The sequence below is a fragment of the Ruditapes philippinarum genome, unplaced genomic scaffold, assembly GCF_026571515.1.
Source record: "Ruditapes philippinarum isolate M1 unplaced genomic scaffold, ASM2657151v2 ctg1286_1_1_1_1, whole genome shotgun sequence".
NCBI classification, from domain to species: Eukaryota; Metazoa; Mollusca; class Bivalvia; order Venerida; family Veneridae; genus Ruditapes; species Ruditapes philippinarum.
This window is the reverse complement of record NW_026863092.1, coordinates 4271-25665: the sequence shown is the minus strand read 5'-3', so window position 1 is coordinate 25665 and position 21395 is coordinate 4271. Positions and strand designations below refer to the sequence as shown.

General features: G+C 33.7%; 1 protein-coding gene across 1 annotated transcript; it reads right to left on the bottom strand.

The window, feature by feature from the left end:
• Positions 1 to 3157: 3157 nt before the first annotated feature.
• Positions 3158 to 20048, bottom strand: LOC132721120 (uncharacterized; the record flags this gene model as incomplete). Its single annotated transcript, XM_060705375.1, is given in 6 exon segments — positions 3158 to 3292; positions 6432 to 6456; positions 9926 to 9962; positions 10882 to 11108; positions 15135 to 15171; positions 19927 to 20048. Coding segments are annotated over 6 exon segments (550 nt in total), but the record flags the coding sequence as incomplete, so codon positions are not given.
• Between the last annotated feature and the right edge of the window lie 1347 nt (positions 20049 to 21395).

The window sequence follows — 21395 nt, the reverse complement described above, 5'->3', positions numbered from 1 at the left end:
TAGAAATGTTATTTACAAACTCAGGAAATCGTATGACATTACTTAACCAATAACTTTATGAGCATTTTGTGAAAAAATGGCTTTTTCCGTTGCAAAGCCTCCTGTTACAAGTTCAAATTGTTATTAAACTATAAAATGCTTTAATACTGATCAAACTTGGCACAATTGTTTACTGGATCATAACCTTTGTAACGCATGCACAATCATCATTTTCGTGTTAACATGGTACCGAGGGGAAATCTCAAAATTGCCAAAAATCACTATTTTGCGTTGCATTTATTTTCATTTAAAATGATTTCTAAGTGTTGCAAAGTCTGTTCAGTGTTGGTTACACCTTACCTTAAGATTGGCCAGAGGCCATTTTTAGCCTGTCATAGTCCAAAACTTTCTTGGTGTTGAGGATGGCGGAGCCCCCTCCCCTCACCCCAAAATAATAAGAGGGCATCCCCTATATGTAACGTTTTTATAGCAAGGTGGACGGTGCCAAAAAAAGTGAACAACATTTCTCAAACAAAAACAAATGCTTGGAGCCTAAATAGAACATTTTTCACTATCTGAGGCATCAAAGGGGGTCGCATATTTAATCGCGTATATTTGGGGTAAAGGGTTAAAGCACTTGTTCATATCTACTAAAGGACGTTAGCAAAACAATTGCCACGAAAGGTGATTCACGAATTTCAAAAACCCTTTAGTTTTTGTTCTCGAGAACACATGCAGCACAAGTTTCATGATTTTAACGGTATTTTATCCTTTCTATAGCAAAATACACATATATGTTACACATAGTTGTGATTTCAACAGGGTTTAACGTAAAATATTGACTCAAGTTAAGAGGGTGCTTTAGAATACCTGTTGAAGAAATGAAACTTGTTAGTAGCATAAAGAATGAGCAAAAGGGGCAGGGGCATGATGTATCTTTGTTAACAATAAATAGAGTAAAACATTCCATCGGCAAATCTCGAAATCCTTTTACTAAAAATACGAAACCAGGTGAGTTTCGAAGGCGACCCACTAAGTCAACTGATGGCGTCGGTCGTAAAGACGCCATTTATATTTCAAAAGGTGAATCCTCCAACCCAGAAAGAGATTGAACAACGTGTTTCTCAGGCTACAATTATCCAAATTAACAAACGTGTACAGCAGAGAAATTTAAAGTTCATAAGCTCAATGCAAATCAAATTAAGAAACGTTCATAGCGTCTGTTGTTACGTTTAGAAGAAACAACCTGTGGAAAGATTTTGTCATCACCAACGAGAAAATTTCTTTATCTCGATGGCAGTTATGGTCGTCGTCGGGTTTGTTATTACCGTAAAGGAGTACATGATGTTTCAAAACTTAAGTTTGTAAAACGTGATTCGTTTGCTCCAGGATTCATGGCCTGGGCAGGCGTAAGCTTCCATGGTAAAACGGATATCCATATTATTGATAAAGATGTAAAGTCAATTCAGACGTCTATATTTATAAAGTTCAGAAGCCTTTTGTCAATAAAAACCTTGCCAGGATGGATGTTTCCTGGATACCAAATTAAAGACATGGTCTTCAACCAGGAAATTGCATCCAGTCATACCTAAAAACACACACTGGTATACTTGCGTCAAAAAATCAACTTTGTAACCTCCCAAAAGTCCTGATGCGGCACAAACGGATTTTACTATTTGGGGTATCTTAAAACGACGTTTACAAAAACATTTAAGTTACACTTTGGCCGGTCTTAAACGAGCATTAAAGGATGAGTGAAAAATATTAAAACCAATAGTTATCAAAAAACCTTACAGGCATGGCCAAAGCAATGTAGACTCATTTACAACATGCATGGATCACAAATTGAGCATTTGTAACAATTAAATGCATATCAGTTTAAAATTATACGCTGTTACAAAGTGTTTCAAAATTCATGAATCACCGCTGGTAGATATAACTACTTGAAAAATGAATAGTCCAGTTTTGATCAGTATAAATGCAATTTGTCTTCTATAGAACCGAAGTGGGTTTTTTGTTGTACAACTTTGTTCTATCAAGTGCTCACATTTTTTATTAAGACTTTAAAAGAAACTGAACAGAACAAAATAGATGTTTCGTTATGACATAAACAAAGACAACATCTATAAGTATTTTGTTCACATGTATAATATCAGGTGAAATGTGAGAAACAAACAAAACATATTTCATACACTTTTTCAGAAGAGTGCTTCATATAAGCTTTACTCAAAAACAGACGCTTCCAATCTTACAATTAAGACGCTAATTAATGATATAAATCGATGTCAACATGAGGGGGTACACAAGAAGATACTAAAGGCACACAGGCAAATTTGATGGTCATCCATTATTGGTCTTTGGAAAGAACATGCTAAAGAACATCTCATTTGATTCCTGAATATATTTTGGCAATCTTGACAGAAATCGACCTTAGGCTGATAAACACCAAATACAGTGATAAAGTATTTATTGCTTCTTAAATTTTTTAATTAATTTGAGCAAAAATGTAACAGGATTACAAAGGAAATATCATGTAAATGATGCAGTGCTCTGTGGTACACACCAAGTGTTGAAAAAAAGAAATAAAGTATCGTTTGTTGTTCGTTTCTCCGCTGTTGGTTGTTTTATCAAATGAAATATATTCAATACATAAATCATTGATAAGATAAGGTCAATACACGGAAGTAGATTTCTTAAAAGTTTTACTTCATTGTTGTTATATTTTTCTGGTCGTCCGGGATCATTGAGTCTAGCATTTTAAGTGTTGAGAATTGAGTTTCGCTCGTTGGTTTCTAGGGGGCGCGAATGATGTTGCACTTTTTCATTAACCCTCATGTACAGACTCAGTCAAACCGAGTCTGTTATTTTCATATTATTTTATTGTTTTATAATTAACGATATAATTATGCGATATTCCTTTTAATTTGTTGTAAATGTTATAATAGATCATAATAGATTTTTTGACAATCATTTCATAAATAAAAATGGTTTGAACAATTGAAATGTTTTTTTTTTGACAACTCCATCTTGTTTTAAAATAATCAATTGATAAAAAGTCAAAACGCATTAAGGAGTTACCTTATGTTTTGAGTATCAACTTCGAAATCAATGTCATTTGTGTAAATCTTGTAAAATCCGTACACAGTTTAAAGTATTAATAGAATCAAACAAATTGCCAAAAATTTATGTCTTTTAATCGTTTTATCTATTTCTATAAAAAACAACTTTGATCCTTACGTGTTTTGAACCATTTCTTTGAACAGTACAAGTTGACAATTTCAAGGTTGAAAATATAGCAATCCTCTTCCAAAGCCTACAAATAGACAATATATAACAACAGTCCTCATGGCAACAACTTACAAATACAAATCTTTGTTGCAATACAATGGACTGGGCAAATGCACTTTTATAAACAAATAAAAACAACAATATATCATTGCTATTACTCTAGAACCTGTGAAATGTTTAAATGACCATTCCTTATGTAATATGTACTATATCATTTAATTTAAATAGAAATGAGAAATGATTGAAACATTATTTTCTGCTGCAGCAGTTAATGTTGGGATTTCCCCAAGTTGACTTGAAATCATAGAAGTCTACGCAGCGATGCTATATATTGTATAGCATTGCCATCATGACACAAACATCCCATAGACATTAAAATGTTTCCACCATTTTGGTAAGAAAGGACAAAAACTAGTTTTTATAGGTTTTGTTTAACTGGATAAAGGCTTTGACCAATAACTCGTGTCATTCGTTCACTTCGTAGAGTTAATAATATCAAATATTGTTTTCATTTCTTTCGGCTATAGGACCTCAGTGGAATTCTTTTAACAAAAGAAAACTTGGTATAGATTGATTTATGTATTTTCTTAGCTAGCTTAAGTAAAATAATTGCATCCACTTTTTCACTCGGTGGTTAAGGATTAGCTTTCATTTTGAGATACTTTTGGATGACGGACGGTAAAGAAATAACGTAAGCATTAGATGATGCTATTGTGACGAAAACATACTTTATAGTACATTTGACTGCCTCCCCTCTCTATAAAATAGAGAAATATAATTATCCATTCAAAAATTGACATGATGTAAAGAGTAGGTATTTCAGGTATTTTTACTATCAAATCTGTATAACTTTAGGGTATCCATCAAAATGTTTATATTTGAAATTGTTTATCTATTACTCACGATGTTTTGTAAGACAAGTCACTTCTCCTATAACAGCCGCTCATAAGGTTTAGTTAAAATAAGTTCCAAGAAACATTTTATTATTTAAGCCAATCAAGATTATTGTTTTTATTCACTGTGGGGTTGATGCTTCACCAGCATATAAACAGAGCGTGTGCAACGTGAAGAAGTCTGGTCCTGTCCGTGGGAGAGTGAAAACAAAGTCGTAAATACTTAATGGTACACAGAAATCTCAGATATCTGGTACTAAGGACGTTTTATGATTTCTGTAAAAATCCTTTTGGCATGAATAATTTTATTTTTATAGATATTTTAGTTTAGATTTGGTTTTTGCTCCGTACGGTAAAGATCGAAGTGGTAATTATATTTACTAGTACCCATCAATCTTAGATATCTGGTTCTAAAAATTTCTTTGCCGCTTCAGGAAGTATTTTAAGAGTTAAATTTAGAAAGTCTGCATGTTGTCCTTGTAAAGTTGGACAGAAATGATATTGCATTTACTAGTACACAGTCCTGAATCTTACATATCTGTGGCTAAAATACTTTACTGCTTCAGAAATAAGAAATAGGTTAAAAAATATAAATTTTAGTTTGATTGACAGTAAGTGTGGAATGAGTTTAATTGCTTCTTGGAATATACATTTTGTATAATATAAGAATAAGTTCGAGATTGTTATTTTGCATTTTATTATTTCTGGTATTATTTTTATAAGTTGATACATAATCAAAAGCTTAAAAAAGACAAGAACATTTTTATTTGAATATTTCAAATCAGTCGGGATAAGTATCCCAAGAAAAATTATATATTTGCATTTCAGAATATTCTGATTTAATTTTGTAGCACTGGAATGATAATCAACCGCTCGGTACACGCTACACTGTGACATCTCGGAAAATCAAACTGTTTTACTTGATTTTACATGTAATTTATCAAGTGTCCATTATAGAGGGTATTTGTTTGTTTGTTGTTTAAGACGTAATTTTTTTTATCTCGTGAACATTAAAGACAGTCTTCTCACTCGTGGCTACGCAAGTCGTGAGAATACTGTTTTTAAAGCTCACTTGTGTAAAAAAAATAACAGAAGCAAAATGGAGAGGTATTCATTTCTTTGGGAATAAGCTTAAATACAATGTAGAGCACCACATTATATTCTGTAATATGGTATACATGTATACTTAACAAGGTGCTCGAATAATTAAATGCTGAAATCTAATCTTTTCACTCGTGGAAATACATTTTTAGGCGTCTTATTCATCTATATACATTTATTTATATACAAAAAAAATGAACAAAAAAATGTAAGAACCATTTTCTTTTTATTTATGCTTCATAAAACAAGTTAAAATGAAACTTCCTTAATATTAACTTAAATACATGTAATAAAATCTGTTTTCCCCACTGGTAGCCTTATTTAGTCGAATGTCTCATAAAATACAAGTAGTCTTGGACTGACAATCGACGTTAAATGGCGATGATATTATTCATTTTATGAATGATCGCTTGTTTTAAAATATTAATTAAAAATAAAATTTAAACAAACAATTCTAGTAGGAGAAAAAGTCAAACCATCCATCCTTATTTATGTTACTTACGACGAACTTATATAAGATCTGGCTCTGTTAAATGTAAGCGGCCGCCATTTTTAAAAGTCGTGAATTTCACAGGAGGAAAATAATTGTGTTTGAATCAGGGGATGTCATTTAGATTTGTTAGCCATACAACCATATTTTGGTGATTGGTAATTCGAATGAATTGAAGTATTTTTTTTTCTTTTTAATTACTTTTGAAATTTCAGTTATTTATCAATTTCAGCTTTGCTTTTCTCTAAACAACACTGCCAATGTCAGAATTGTCAACAGTAATAAAAATGAGGTACTGTTGGGGAAAATCGGTGAAATTATTATATATAATTTTCACGGATAAATCAGTAATCCACTGAAAAGCATAAATTTAAAGTAACTGTACATGTATACGTACATGTTAAACAGATACACTAATAAACAAGATATGTTCATATATTTACTACATCTATAAAAGAGGTGGCATTAAAACTCATAATGAGGAAATTTCTTGTACCTATAAAAACAATACATTTGCCGATTGATTTAATGAATACCAATTTCAATATTATATTATATATGTGTTTGGTAGCAGTATAAACAATATAATGTTTTACCACACAAAAACTTCTTTTTCATATCATGTATGGTGAGATAAAATAAATTCTAATAATATTAAATTTCTTATGTTCTGAACTTACTTCAAAAACTCCAGGTGGATCACTCCTGTAATGTAGAAAAAAAGTATTTGTACATATCATCTTTTAGCCTGCTAGCGGCAACTGAATCCGTCTGTGCTTCAAGTGCAGTTTATCATCAGCCGGTATTTCCATACCTCCTGATCATGGACTGCACTTTTCGCTATTCAGTCAGTATAAATTATATTCATATTTTTCCTGAAAATATTTATAATAGTCCCTCAATATGATGAGATGTTTTGACAAAATTAACAGATGAACAAGACAATTTAGGTTTTTTTCGCGGGATAAAGGGTAAGACATCAATCACTGTGGTTAAGAAGGACAAAAACAAAATATTATATCGTGAATGGTTAAGTGTTAGCAATTATTGAAATTAATCTATTATACGCATTATTATTATAATCAGTTTTAAAGTTCTTCAATCTTTTAAACGAGTAAAATTTATTTCATAATATAAAATATATATATACCCTTTTTATGTTACCGAACCATTTAGACTTATCAAATGGTACGGTATATTAATAATTTTTTTCACATTCAATACAAAAATCAAAGTCCTGAAGGGCCATAATGGTTTACGACAGAGCTCCAGATAGATTTTAAAGTAATGAGTTTTAAACTTCTTGATTAATACACAGCCAGATTTCAAATTCAATTAGTTTTTTCCATAAACTTCAATAATATTTTATTTGTTTGTTTGTTTGTTTGTTTCGGAGGGGGTTATATTTAATGTGTGTATTTAAAGTAAATTATCAGATGAGCAACTACATCGTCTCTAATGAAAGACACAGTTTTCTATGACTGAAGTAACTTTTCTCAAGGTAATGTTAAGTCCACTATGTTTCACGTTTATTTTCAGACTAGAACGATGACATTTGCTATTATTACCCCTCACTTTTTTCGTAATGCTAATTTCCCATAGACCTCTGGGAATTATTTTTACTGTTAATGCAAGTGTACCACGTGACTAAGAATTTTGTACTGTTACATAGGTAACAGTATTTTTTTACAGTGTAAAATCTGGTCACGTGGTCTATATTCTAAATAAAATGGCCGCCATTTTTTCTATATTCATTCTTATATTCAACGTTAAACCCCAATAGGACATCAATTTCTTCATTGGAGTAACTATGACACTCATAAAATTTAGTTGTTTGCAACCTGGTGTGCTTTTCGCGTATAAAATATCTTTTTGTTGAATAGTCAAAAAGTGATCATCCGTTTTCAACGGAGATAATTGCAATGTAAATAATTATGTGTCAAACTGGAACATGCAGACGATTTAAGAATGCAACAAAGGATTATTTTACAATTTTAATTAGTGAAACGTATATGGTGGACAGACATAGGATATCAACGTTATTTTGTCAAAAAACGTGCTAAGAATATTCTTGAAACAGAAGGATCAGATTTCACAGATCATAACCGTGTAAATGGGTTAGTGTTTTGTTTTCTAAATAAAACATAGCTTATTGTATGTTTATGATTTGTAGATATCATCACTTGCTTAAAGAATAAAAGAAAAAGAAAACTTCTCAAGTAGGCCTAAAGTACACTTAAAACTTAAAAGGTAAGGGCAGTTTAGTTATTGTTACTCATGGTTTATTTTTGTTACAGTTAGATTTAGTTGACAATTTCAGATCATCACAGTATTTTTGTTCGGGGTAATAAAATAAATAACACATGGGTTTGTGAGTAACAGTAAACATATCATTCCTCGTAAAAATACTGTAACAATCATAGCGATTTACGGCCCTTAAGTACAGGAAAGCCATTTGCAGGTAAATATACGTTAACAATACGTTGCACCTGAGACTATATTATTTTTAAGGTTAGTTTGCTGTTATTCTGTTGTAAATAATAATGCGAGTATGTCTTTTATGTAATTTCAATGAAATGTATAAAAAGTTTCTACTACAATGTTTTAATTGGCATTATTTGTAATACAGACTAAATGATCTATATTACATTATTAGCAGGTGCTCGTTTCTGTATAATCGTATTTTAAGTTGATAATAGCCGTAAGAGGGCGTTGTTGTGCAAAGCATATATAAGCAGAGGTATTCAAGGTGAGTTTGGGTTTTTGTTGGTGGAAGTCAATTGTCAACATCTAATCTTTGAGTTTTGAAGTTATACCTTCTATATATTGTCTGTGATCCGTGATCTCTAGGGGGCAACGCTACCGGAGAGGATTGCAGATTTTTATATAGTAGAAAGTAAACCGGGCTGCAGGATATTTGTTGGACAATTGTTTTGAGATAAATAAAACAGAAACCTAGGAAATACGAACATAGTATAATAGGTAGGCATCGAGACGGGTTATATGTTAGAAAGGCATCGAGACTAGGCATAGAGACTAGGAAAGATTTGGGATTATAACCAAATATATCAATATTGTGTATTGTTTATCTAATAAGTGTTTAATTCAAGTTGATTAATCTATAATCCAATTATTTTGAAATCATTGGTCTTCAGTAACTTAGGTAAGGAAACCTAGAGGAAAATTATTGATATACAAATACGAATATTTAAGCTCGGTACACGTTACAATACTGTTACCCTCGGTTACGCCTCGGGATGATATTTTTACTGTTACCCACAAAACCCATGTGTTATTTATGTATTAACACGGACTCGTTTCCATTTAGGATTTCTATTTTGAATTCTCCATTATTTTTACAAAATCTAGCATAAACAATATCCTGTCTGTTTAATTTTAGCTCGTTCCGACGTCATTTTCACATTTGTTTCTGACATCGAAATCACTCATAGCACATGACAAAACTGAGCATAAGCGTTGTTGTGGTACCTTTTAACTCTGACAAAATATACCACAGTAAATAATAATATTCATTCGCGTTTGGTTTCGAACTTATGTAAATTGAAATAAAATAAATTTATATTCAGGTTTCAATGCCGAAAATGATAATGAACATACGGCGAAAAAAAAGTAATCTAACTAAAAGATATTTATTTGCAAGCAGAAACAGTAAACTTCGAAGAGAACTATTTTGTATCGCTCATGTTTAGAAATAGTGAACACGTTGCCGTGAAGATTTATCTGACAACTAGATTGCCGTAAGCCATAAAAGGAAATGACGATCATTCTTCTTTGAAGATCCTGTTACTCAATTTTTTTTTATAGTTTTATATAATAAATATTATGCTGAAATGAAGATTTATCATTTTTGTAAGTTCCAAAAAGCATTATTTGTAATTATATTACCGAATTTACATTTCATGGTAATAAAGGGAGGTAATCAGAAATTTATTTTCTGTAAAGTCTAAGTCAAATTTTTCAATTAGAAATGAATGCATATATCTTACTGATTACATATTATGTAGACACATATTTGCAGAACTCATTTTACATATTTGTGGACGTTTGAAAATGGTTTAGATGCATAATTATATACATATATAGAACTTTACTTAAGTGTGGTAACAACCTTTATAACAACATACATGGTCTTTAAAAGAAACTATATACTTACTCGGACGAACTGCAGGTTTTTTGTTCAACCATATTTTCTGAAACGACAATTTTTTACATGGTTACGTTATATTATTTACATACCACGTACTATTTTCATATATAAAATGCATTTAAAACAGTACATTACAACAGCTCTGTGATTCAACTGGTGCTGTATGGCAAAGTAAATAAATTATCTGATAAAAATGCAAAACAAAGCTAGGGTCTAGCTCTAGGTCCAATAAATCTGTTGAAGGTGTGCTATTCAACTTTAGGTTGCGTGATCTGAGCCCAGGTCTTTGCAGACCCTGGCTTCCAGAAATTTATGTCAGCCGGGCATGAATATTTTGTTGCTTGCAGGGCTTAAAACACTGTAACTGTTGGTGAGGACCGCCGCAATTTAAACATGCATGCAAATAAACGCAACCATACTTGTTACACACCCCTTTAAAATTAGGGTCAAAACATTTCCGAATTTACCTAGTGTCCTGATTAGACAGACTTGTTGGTGATGCCATATATAGAAGCCAAAGCCTTACATGAGACCATCTTACAGCTGGGTCATTGCCATCCGTAGGCTGAATTGTTCATCGTAGTTTCTTCAATCATAAACCCATGTTTTTTTACCAAGCCTTATTGTTTTAATATATTAACAAAATTATTGGACCCTTTCTGGTTGAGCAGCCAAACATATTGCCCCAAAAACCAAAATAGCATCAGTACATTCTCCAATAGTGGCTATATGTTTGGAAAAATTTTGTGGCTTTACAAAAAGACCGTCCGTAAGATCAGCTACCACAACACATGCAGGAACATCTGTGATAGTGGAGTCATTTTGTAAGATGCTAGCTAGATCAATGTATTGACCTGCGACTATTTTAACCTTCTCAGATGCAGACACTGTAACCCCAAGGTCTTAGCTTGCACTATTGCGTGGAGATGATACTGAATAATTTGCCAAGGAATTATATTTACCTTTCTCCAGACCAGTGACAATTGGTAAGTTTTCCACGGCTGGCATTTCAGGTTGTTCTACCTCATCAAATACAGCTTCTACGGGCATTGCTGCATCCAACCCACGAGTCACTGTGCTAGTTGGAGTTGCAATGGAAGACATAGTCTCGATACGCGGCACTTTCGTTTTATCCGCATCCTCTGGATACTCTGGATACTTCCTTTTATTTCCTCTTCTTGCATGCATACTTAAAAACAATGGTAATCAGTGATGAATCTCTGACAAAAATCAATGATCCGAAAAATGTTGATGAGATGCACATCAAGACATGGTATTGATCATTCCCCTAATGTTTTGATGAAATTGCACCAGTAGTTCCTGAGAAGTAGTCCAGACAAACTTCTGTGTAGCAAGCAAAACAAAAAGCACCTGTTTTAACCAAGGGCAATAACTCAGCCAAATATTATTCAAGCTAAAATGAGTGTATTATGCACAAGTACTTCAAATACCATTCAATCCTGTGAAGTTTCATTGAAATTGCATAAATGGTATATGAGGAATAGTCCGGACAAACTTTATTAACACCATTTTCATTCAAGTGCAAAAACTTGGCCAAAAATCATCAAAGAAGAACAACTGTCTTATATTTGCAAGTTCTTGACCTACCAATCGATCCTGTAACACCCGAGTTACACAGAGCTATCGGTGATTGATCGGTAGTTAGTTTTAGCCAAGTTATGGAGTGAACCGATGACAACGTATTTAACACCGATATCACCTATTGGTGACCTGTTTTCCACCTAGCAACTGCTATTGGGGAAAAATAAGATTTATCGGTGAAAAATTACCGTTTGGGATTTTTCTCGATCGGTGAAAATATTTTACAAATAACCGACAGCAACCTATATTACGAAATATGCAAGCTCATAATCACCGATATCGGCGATCGGACAAAGATAACCAAATATGAATCACCGCCCATATCTGACAGAAATTGTTAAACCACGCCCGATTTAGCTCCGATTTAATCATTAAAATCATTCGGCCAAAAATCATTCAACCGGAAAAACGTGCAATATGCTTAAGCTACAGATCAATCCATGAAAGTTCCATTGAAACTTCATTAGTGATATAAGAGGAGTAGTCCGAACAAACATTAAAAATTTAAAAAAGGGCCATAACTCGAACAGTAATCATTTAACCAAGAAAAATGCTAACAATATGCACAACTAAACTTGGTACTGATCATTCTTGTAAAGTTTGGATGAAATTGTACCAGTAGTTTATTAGGAGTATTCTGGACAAATTTTGTGACGGAAGGACAGACAGACGGACAGACGGACGACAGGAAAGTTACTTTATATGTCGCCACTACTCCGTAGAGGTGACGCAAAAATCTTAAGACACAATTCACTTACAAATAGTTAATGTTTCTACTGATAGTACTTCAAAATTTATTTATTTATCTTATTTTATATAGATATCATAACAAATATGAACTCCTAATTCTATGGCAAGATTAGATAAATTAATGCTGCAAACTTGTAGCTATCTTCAGTTTGCTTCAGAGAGAATTCTCTGAATTTAGCGGAAATTTATGAGTTCAAGTCCCGCGAAACTTACCCATTCGTACATTTATTATCAACCAAACAAATTTTGTGTACTTATAGCTCATAAGCAATTGTAGACATCAACAGTATTAAACTTCAATCAAATAACTTCATGATAATTTACTATTTTCTATATCATGAAAATTATGATAAATAATATATTCAAATGATTAATTCCGTCAATAAGAATATTCAGCAAAATTTAATAAGAAAGCAAAATTTGCATGGAGCAATTATAAAATTCAATTGAATTCAAGCCATCCAGTCCACTGTAAGACCCGAAACAAATAATCTATTCTACCCGTCACAAGATTCATTTTGTTTTAGATACAAGAACCTATTTAAATATGAAATTTAAGGATATACGGGCTCGCAACTGCGAGTCTATATTTCGTAAGGATTAAACTAAGGAAACAATAGAAAACAACTTTAAAATCCAAATTCATGAAAGTTTGCTTCCAGCTGTTTATATTATTCACTCGTCTGAGCTGGAATCCAAAATAAATTTGGACAATCAAATTTAATCTTACATAGCGAGTTAAAAAGTACCAATTTTAAAGCCATTTTTAAAAGCAGCGAGTATTGGTTTAAACGCAAAGATATGATGAAATGACCGGGAAAAATATAAAAAGGCAAAAATGCGCACAAGCAGATGGACACTTATGTTAATTAACAAAATGAAAACGTGCTATAGGGAAGATAGGTAAAGTAAAGTTAATCAAACGTCAGGGTAAATATAATTGATTTAAAAGAAATCATTAATGTTCCATGCCCAAAGGTAATGGGGTCATGACATAAGAATTTTTTTCCAGACTAGATACGAAGACATCTGCTATTAACACGAACTCATTTCCACGCATGATTACCTATTTTGATTTCTGCATTCTATTTACAAATTTAGCATAAACAATATGCTGTCTGTTTACTTGTTTTGCTCGTTCCTACGTCATTTCCACATTTATTTCTGAAAGGGAGATCAGTCTTAGCACATGACAAAACTGCGCATAAACGATGTTGTGGTACATGTACGTTAACACTCAGACAAAATATACCACAGTAAATAGTAATATTCATTGGCGTTTGGTTTTGAGTTGATTCAAATTGAAATAAAATAATGAACGGGACACAAAATTTACCAAATAACAGACTCTGTTAACCTTTGACCTCTAAGTGTGACCTTGACCTTGGAGATAGGGATGCAGGTGTTGCGCATGACACATCCTCTTATTATAGTGACTATTTGTGCGAAGTATTTTCAAAATCCTTTGATCTATGAAAAAGTTATGGACCGGACACAGAATATACCCGGTAAGAGACTATGTATTGACTAAGTATTTGACCTCAAAGTGCGATCTTGACCTTTGAGGTAGGTGACAGGTTTTTGCGCATGATACATCTTCTGATTATTGTGAACAATTATGGCAAGTATTTACAAAATTCCTTCATAGATAAAAAAAAGTTATGGACCGGACACGACATATACCCTCAAATAGACAATGTTGACCTTGAATGAGCAAGTACAACCTTGACCCTGAAGGTACGGGCCTGGTTGTTGCGCATGACACATCGTCTTATTATAACAAACATTTGTGCCAAGTTAATTCTAATTCCTTTGATAAATGATTAAGTTATGGACCGAACACGAAATATACCCTGTTACAGACTATGTTAATATTTGATCTCCAAGTATGACATTGACCTTGAAGGTAGGCGACAGGTTTTTGCTCATGACACATGGTCTGAATATTGTGAACAATTTTGGCAAGTATTTACAAAATCCCTTCATAGATAAGAAAGTTATGGACCGGACACAACATATACCCTCAAATAGACAATATTGACCTTGAATGAAAAAGTACGACCTTGACCCTGAAGGTACGGGTCTTGTTGTTGCGCATGACATATCGTCTTATTATAACAAACATTTGTGCCAAGTTATTTCAAATTCTTTTGATAAATGACAAAGTTATGGACCGGTCAAGCACTATACCCTGTAACAGACTATGTTAATATTTGACCTCCAAGTGTGACCTTGACCTTGAAGGTAGGTGACTGGTTTTTGCGCATGACACATCGTCTGATTATTGTTAACAAATATGGCAAGTATTTACGAAATCCCTTCATAGATAAGAAAGCTATGGACCCGACACGACATATACCCTAAAAAAGGCAATGTTGACCTTGAATGAGCAAGTGCAACCTTGACCCTGGAGGTAGGGGTCTGGTTGTTGCGCATGACACATCGTCTTATTATAATAAACATTTGTGTCAAGTTATTTCAAATTCCTTTCATAAATGACAAAGTTATGGACCGGACACGAAAGTGTGACGGACGGACGGACAGACGGCCGGACACACAGACGGACGGACGGAGTCTATTTCTATATCCCCCTTTTTTCTTCCAAAAGGCGGGGGACAATAAATTAATATTCAGGTTACAATGCTAAAAATGATAATGTACATACGAAAAAAAATACTGAATATAATGTAACTAAAAGATATTTATTTAAAAGCACAAACAGAAAACTTTACACCATTTTAAGAGAACTATTTTGTAAAGCTCATGTACACTTTGTCATAATTATTTATCTGTCAACTAGATTGCCGTAAGCCAGTAAGGGAAATGACGATCAGTCTTCTTTAAAAGAAACATTTATACTTACTCGGTCGAACTGGAGGTTTCTTGTTCAACCACATTATCTGAAACGACGATTTTTTTACAAACGTTACAATATCTATATACCACGTAATACTTTCATGTACAAAAAAAAAACACATCACAACAGCTGTATCATTCATTTGGTGCTGTTTGGCAAAAAAAGAATAAATTATCTGATTACACATGCCTTTAAAATTAAAGTCAAACTATTTCCGAATAAGCCTAGTGTCCTGAGTAGACAGATTTGTTAGTGATGCCATATATAGAAGACAAAGTACGGAATTTACAATAGACCATCTACCAGCTGGGTGCCTGGTCATCCGTAGTCTGAATAATTCATCGTAGGATCAGTAACCACAGCATATGCAGAAACATCTGTGTCTGTTGAGTCACTTTGTAAGAGGCTAGCTAGCTCAACATATTGACCTACGATTATTTTAACTTTATAGATGCAGTGTAACACCGCAAAACGTCCGTACCGCAAAACGTACGTATATGGACGTTTTGCGCCGCATATCGTCCACAATTTTCTGACGTAAATTTTGCGGCAAAAAGGCATGGTCCTGCCGCATAACGTCTATATTTTAAGGTTAATACATGTATAACTTTCGTTAATTTTGACCTGTCCAGTTATAATCGAGTGTTATTGTGTGTTAACTTTAGCTCACCTGAGTATGTGCCTGTCTGTCCGTCCAAATTAAGCTTGTTACCACCTTAGCATCTACATACCCTAAGCAATTTGTCAAGAGTTATCTGCCCTTGAATTACAATATCTGTTGTATTTCACATTGTTACCACTCCAACGCTTTCATTTCTTATTCAATCTTGACAATTTTCAACAGAATATCTATGATCATAAAATCTCAACAAAGTTAGATTATAGGCTAAATCTAACAAAAAAAAAAAAAAAAACAATAACAAAAACCGCATTATATTTCACCTTGTTAGTGCTTTCGTTCCTTCTCCATTCTTAATTTTTTTAGACAGAATATGTATAACAATAAAGTCTCGATCAAGTTCATTTATGAGCTAAAACGACTGAATATGTCAAGTTTTATTTGCTTTTGAATAATAAAAATAAAAACATATTTTAAAGTCAAATTATTGAATTGGGATAAAACTGCCATTTCTTTGTTATCAATGATCAGATGTCATTCAAACATTTATGACAGGACAGACATCTTGAATAGTTCAACTAAAAAAATGACCTTGAAATGACCCTGATCTCAAGGTCACTATTGAATTTTGCGTAAATTACCATTATATCTTTGTCATTTACAGATATTTGGATATTGATGACCATTTCAGACGTAGAATTGAATACTGATATCAGTTATCCAGATTCTGGCCAAGTACATGAAATGTACTTGCTTTTTATTTGTAATATTCAATGCTATCTACCCTTGTCATGTGGCGCCTTTATAGGCAGGTGGGTGATATAAGGCCATCATGACCTTTTTGATTTGTCCAATTATTCCCTGCGGTCTGGAGACCGCAGGTATTGGTACGCGTTTTACTTTTGAGGCATGGAGGAGCACGTGACCTGTTTTCGGTACATGGAGGAGCATGTGATCTGTAAACCGTATATGATTGGTTAATTGACCTTTTCGAAAACCCAGCTAAATACCGTTTGCCGTTACGTTACGGATTTACCTGTAGGGAATAAGTCCGAATTACACTTGAGAACAAAACTCTATTACGTGATGTTTCTAATTTTTATAGTTATTTCACCGTACTTGAATGATGTGTTTGAAAATTATCAATGTTTCTTTAATATCTATCTCAAATTTTACAAACAATAAATTGTTTATACTGAAAATGTGCAAAATGAAAATATTCGTAGTGGCATCTGCCATAATAAAAAAGAGATATTTTTCTGCGTAAACTTGTTTGTTTACTTTATTATTTATTATTTTTTTTTTGCTCGGAATTATTCATAAAATGGTAGGCCTATTTAATCATTTTCTTAAAAAGAAATAATTGTTTTATGTTCGACCTTCTCCGGTCTTCAACGGTCACATGCAGTTTCCAAAGACCTTCTTCTATATTGTTCGATTATTGTCAACTATATTCCTGTTACAAACGTTTATTTATTCCCCCTCCAAAATAATGTTGAAAATAGTTAAATGAAATATCTTTATATCATTAAAATGTTCACCGCAGGAAACCATTTTACTTGTAAAATTACATTGTTTAATTATAAAATTACATTATGGCATTCAAACAAAACGCTTTTTTACGATATTTTAAGGTATGCTTTAGTTTTTATTAATGGAACACAATAAACTTCTTTTTCATCATTTCCTATGCGGAATTATGTTTGTTATAATATAACCTATTACACATTATCTATGTAACTTATAGACGAAATGTTTTGTTCTTCAGGCGACAAAATAATACGGTTTTAGTAAAGGCACGGACTTTCCGGCTAACCTATAGATTAAATCATTTTTCAAAGTTATATTTTATGACAATTTCAAACTTGCATTTACTAGATTTGTAGTTCAAAATATTTGAGCAGCGTCAAGCAGAAATGCGCACTATCGTCATGTTTACCACCACAGGCACGAGTATCGGACCTGGGAAGAAAAAAAATATGACCAGATTGATAAAAAAAACCTGTGTTCATCTTAAAAGTGTCAAAAAAACCCAAAAAATGAAAATAATGACCCCCTCCAAAAATATACTATAAGTTAAGAGAAGGCCGGAAACTCCAGATTCGAGCCTACGAGCAAGGGATTCATTTCCCGGGCCGTTGTGAAAACAATTGGCCAGACAATTAAAAGAAACTTTTATCACTATTTCACGTTTATATTAAGCTTCAAAATGAGACCGACCCCAAGTCTCTAGCCCTTCCCGTTCATGAAATATCTATCAGGAAACGAGCGAATTCGTGCTAAAAATCTTTGGTAGACAGAATTGCGGCACAACAATTCGGTACGTAAACATAGACTAATACATGAATGTCAGCTGAGGACGGGTCAAAATCACTTGAATTTACTAAATAATATTACTAAATACATTAAGTTGGACCACTCACAACCGTCAGTAGCATCTGATACACGCACAATTTGAATCTTAAACCTTTCCACGGTCTTTAGATTCCTTTCTACGCCATTGTCAATCAGCTGTTCGATATTTTGTAACGAGTCTTCTGATTGGCCAATAGCAACGAAAACCGCAACGTTTCACACAAGGATGCCTAATGGCGTAGACAGCGATTGAAAGACCGTGTAAATGTTTGAAAGTCGAATCTCGTGTGTATCAGATGCTACTGACGGTTGTGAGTGGTCCAACTTAATTTATTTTAAATTAGTAATATTATTTAGTAAATGCAAGTGAGTTTGACCCGTACTCAGCTGACAAACATGTATTAGTCTATGTTTACGTACCGAATCTTTGTGCCGCAATTCTATCTACCAAAGATTTTTAGCACGAATTCGCTCGTTTCCTGATAGATATTTCATGAACGGGAAGGGCTAGAGACTTGGGGTCGGTCTCATTTTGAAGCTGAATACAAACGTGAAATAGTGATAAAAGTTTCTTTTAATTGTCTGGCCAATTGTTTTCACAACGGCCCGGGAATTGAATCCCTTGCTCGTAGGCTCGAATCTTGAGTTTCCGGCCTTCTCTTAACTTATAGTATATTTTTGGAGGGGGTCATTATTTTCATTTTTTGTTTTTTTTGACACTTTTAAGATGAACACAGGTTTTTTTTTATCAATCTGGTCATATTTTTTTCTTCCCAGGTCCGATACTCGTGCCTGTGTTTACCACATATTGATGATGTTCAAAAATTGCAATCTCATCTTTGAGAAAATATATTAAAATTAGTTACTGACCCGATACGGGGATACACGGTTCTTTAGGAAACCATAACGGGACTCAACCCACAGAACCGTATATTACGGTAACTAACCCTTAAACGATTCTATCACGCCGAAAACCTTACTCATCGTTTATTAAGCATAACCAAGGAGACCATACCACGTCCCCCGCGACAAAAGCTCTCTTGCTCAATTATGACTAGGCGACTTAAAAGCCCCATCTCCATGACAATGCAGCTCTCTCCCTCAAATATGACTACGCTGTCAACCCCCCCCCCCCCCCCCATCCCCCGTAAAATGAACGGTAGAACCAAACCGCCATAGTCAACAAGAACAGAAAAAATCATTCCCACTTCTTGATGCAATTATATGAAAAGCTATTGTCAAAAGCAAAGCTTAATTTTAATAGTTTTTGTCATTCACTCAGTCCAATCCCCAGTTCGTCCGTCCGAATAGCCGTCCTTTTCTGTATGTCTATGTAAGATTACATTTATTTCAATATAATCGTTTTTATATCTCTGCTGCTGTTTGGTTCCATACCATAAAAAAAACTATTCGAAAAACATCCTAGACTTAGGCACACTTCTTTTTTTTTAAATAAAAAAAGTCAGAATTTCATAGGATCACAAAAATATTGAACTTTAATAATTATTTCGTCATATCTTTACCTGAAACATATGAAACTGACAGAACCAATATAAGTAACGTTTATAATGAATATATTTTAATACAGAAAATATGGACGATATGCGACGCATAGACACACTCTCGCCGCAAAAAGTACCAAGTTCGATATGCACCGCAAAAACGTCCACATATGTACGATATGCAACGCAAAATGTCCATACGCGTACGTTTTGCAGTACGGACGTTTGCGGTGTTACAATTCAGACACTGTAACCCCAAGATCTGAGTGTGCGCTACTAATTTGAGGTGGTACTGAAAAATTCGCTAAAGAGTCACAGTTACCTTGCTCCAGACCAACAACATTTGGTAAGTTTTCCAAGACTGGCATATCAGGTTGTACTTCAACATTTACGGGCACCGCATAACCTGGACCCTTCCTTGTATTATCCCTTCTTGAATGCATACTAAAATAAAAAAAAATCTCTAAGATTTATCTCTAAGTATTAAACTTTAATCAAATAACGTCATGATAATTTTACCATTTTATATCATGAAGATTAAAATTGAGCATGGGGCAATTATAAAATCCAGTTGAATTCAAGCTATCTAGTCGAAATCTGCCCATCCACAGCAAGACCCGAAACAAATAGTCTATCCTACCCGTAACAAAATATGATAAACAAGATCATCAAGGAAAGGCGGCGTTCAATGGACGCAGCCCCCAAGTGACCCTGTAACAAGAGCCACCGCCGGGCGGGGGCAACGCTCGACTTTTTACTAACAAAGAAATGTTTGAACAAAATCTTAACGTTTCCTTTTTATAAAATTAATCGGTTTGTCTTGTCACATTAGTTTTGTCTTAATATTTTAAATAGAAACACGCAATTCTATAAATAGAAAATTCTATAAATAGATACACGTGGTGGAGGCTAGTGTTGACACGTGGTGGTGTCACGTGGTTGACACATGGTGTCACGTGGTGGAGTCACGTGGTGGAATCACGTGGTGGAGTCACGTGGTGGAGTCATGTGGTGTCACGTGGTGTCACATGGTGGTAGAGTCACGTGTTGTTGTTGTTGATGATGATGATAAGTTGATCCCTTCAATAATAGCAAAGTTACAGCCAGTTACAGCCAAAACAATGAAAATTTCAATAATTTGAACTTAAAAGTCATGGTCATTAATGAGTGAAAGTCAAGGTCTTTCTAGTTATTTTTAAGGGTTATCCTTGAACATTATTATGTTCAAGTTTGAAGACAATCCATTCAAAAATAACAAAGTTACAGCTAATAATAGACAAAAAAATGAAAATTTCATGATTTGATCTTCAAAGTCAAGGTCATTTATAAGTGAAGGTCAAGGTCTGTCTGGTTATTTTTAAGGGATATCCTTGAAGATTATTATGTTCAAGTTTGAAGACAATCCATTCAAAAATAACAAAGTAACAGCCAATAACAGCATGAACAAGCAAAATTTGGACTTTTAACCTTGAAGGTCAAGGTCATTTATGGATGAAGGTCAAGGTTAGTGTAGTCTACTGAAAGGTCTTGTCCCAAGGGTTGTTGTAGTCAAGTATGAAGACAATACACCAAGAAATAAAAAAGTTATGATCCAGGTACAAGTTTGCGGACGGGAACGGCAACGGCAACGCCGCCGCGACTATAGCAATACCTTTACTTTTTTTTCAAAAAAGAAAGAGTAGAGCTAACAAGAGCCAGTGGCAAAGAGCCCAGGTGGACCCCAAACAAAAACAGGAAAACAAGCCTCATTTTTTAGATAAGAACTTATCTATATTGCCAGCTCGCAACGGC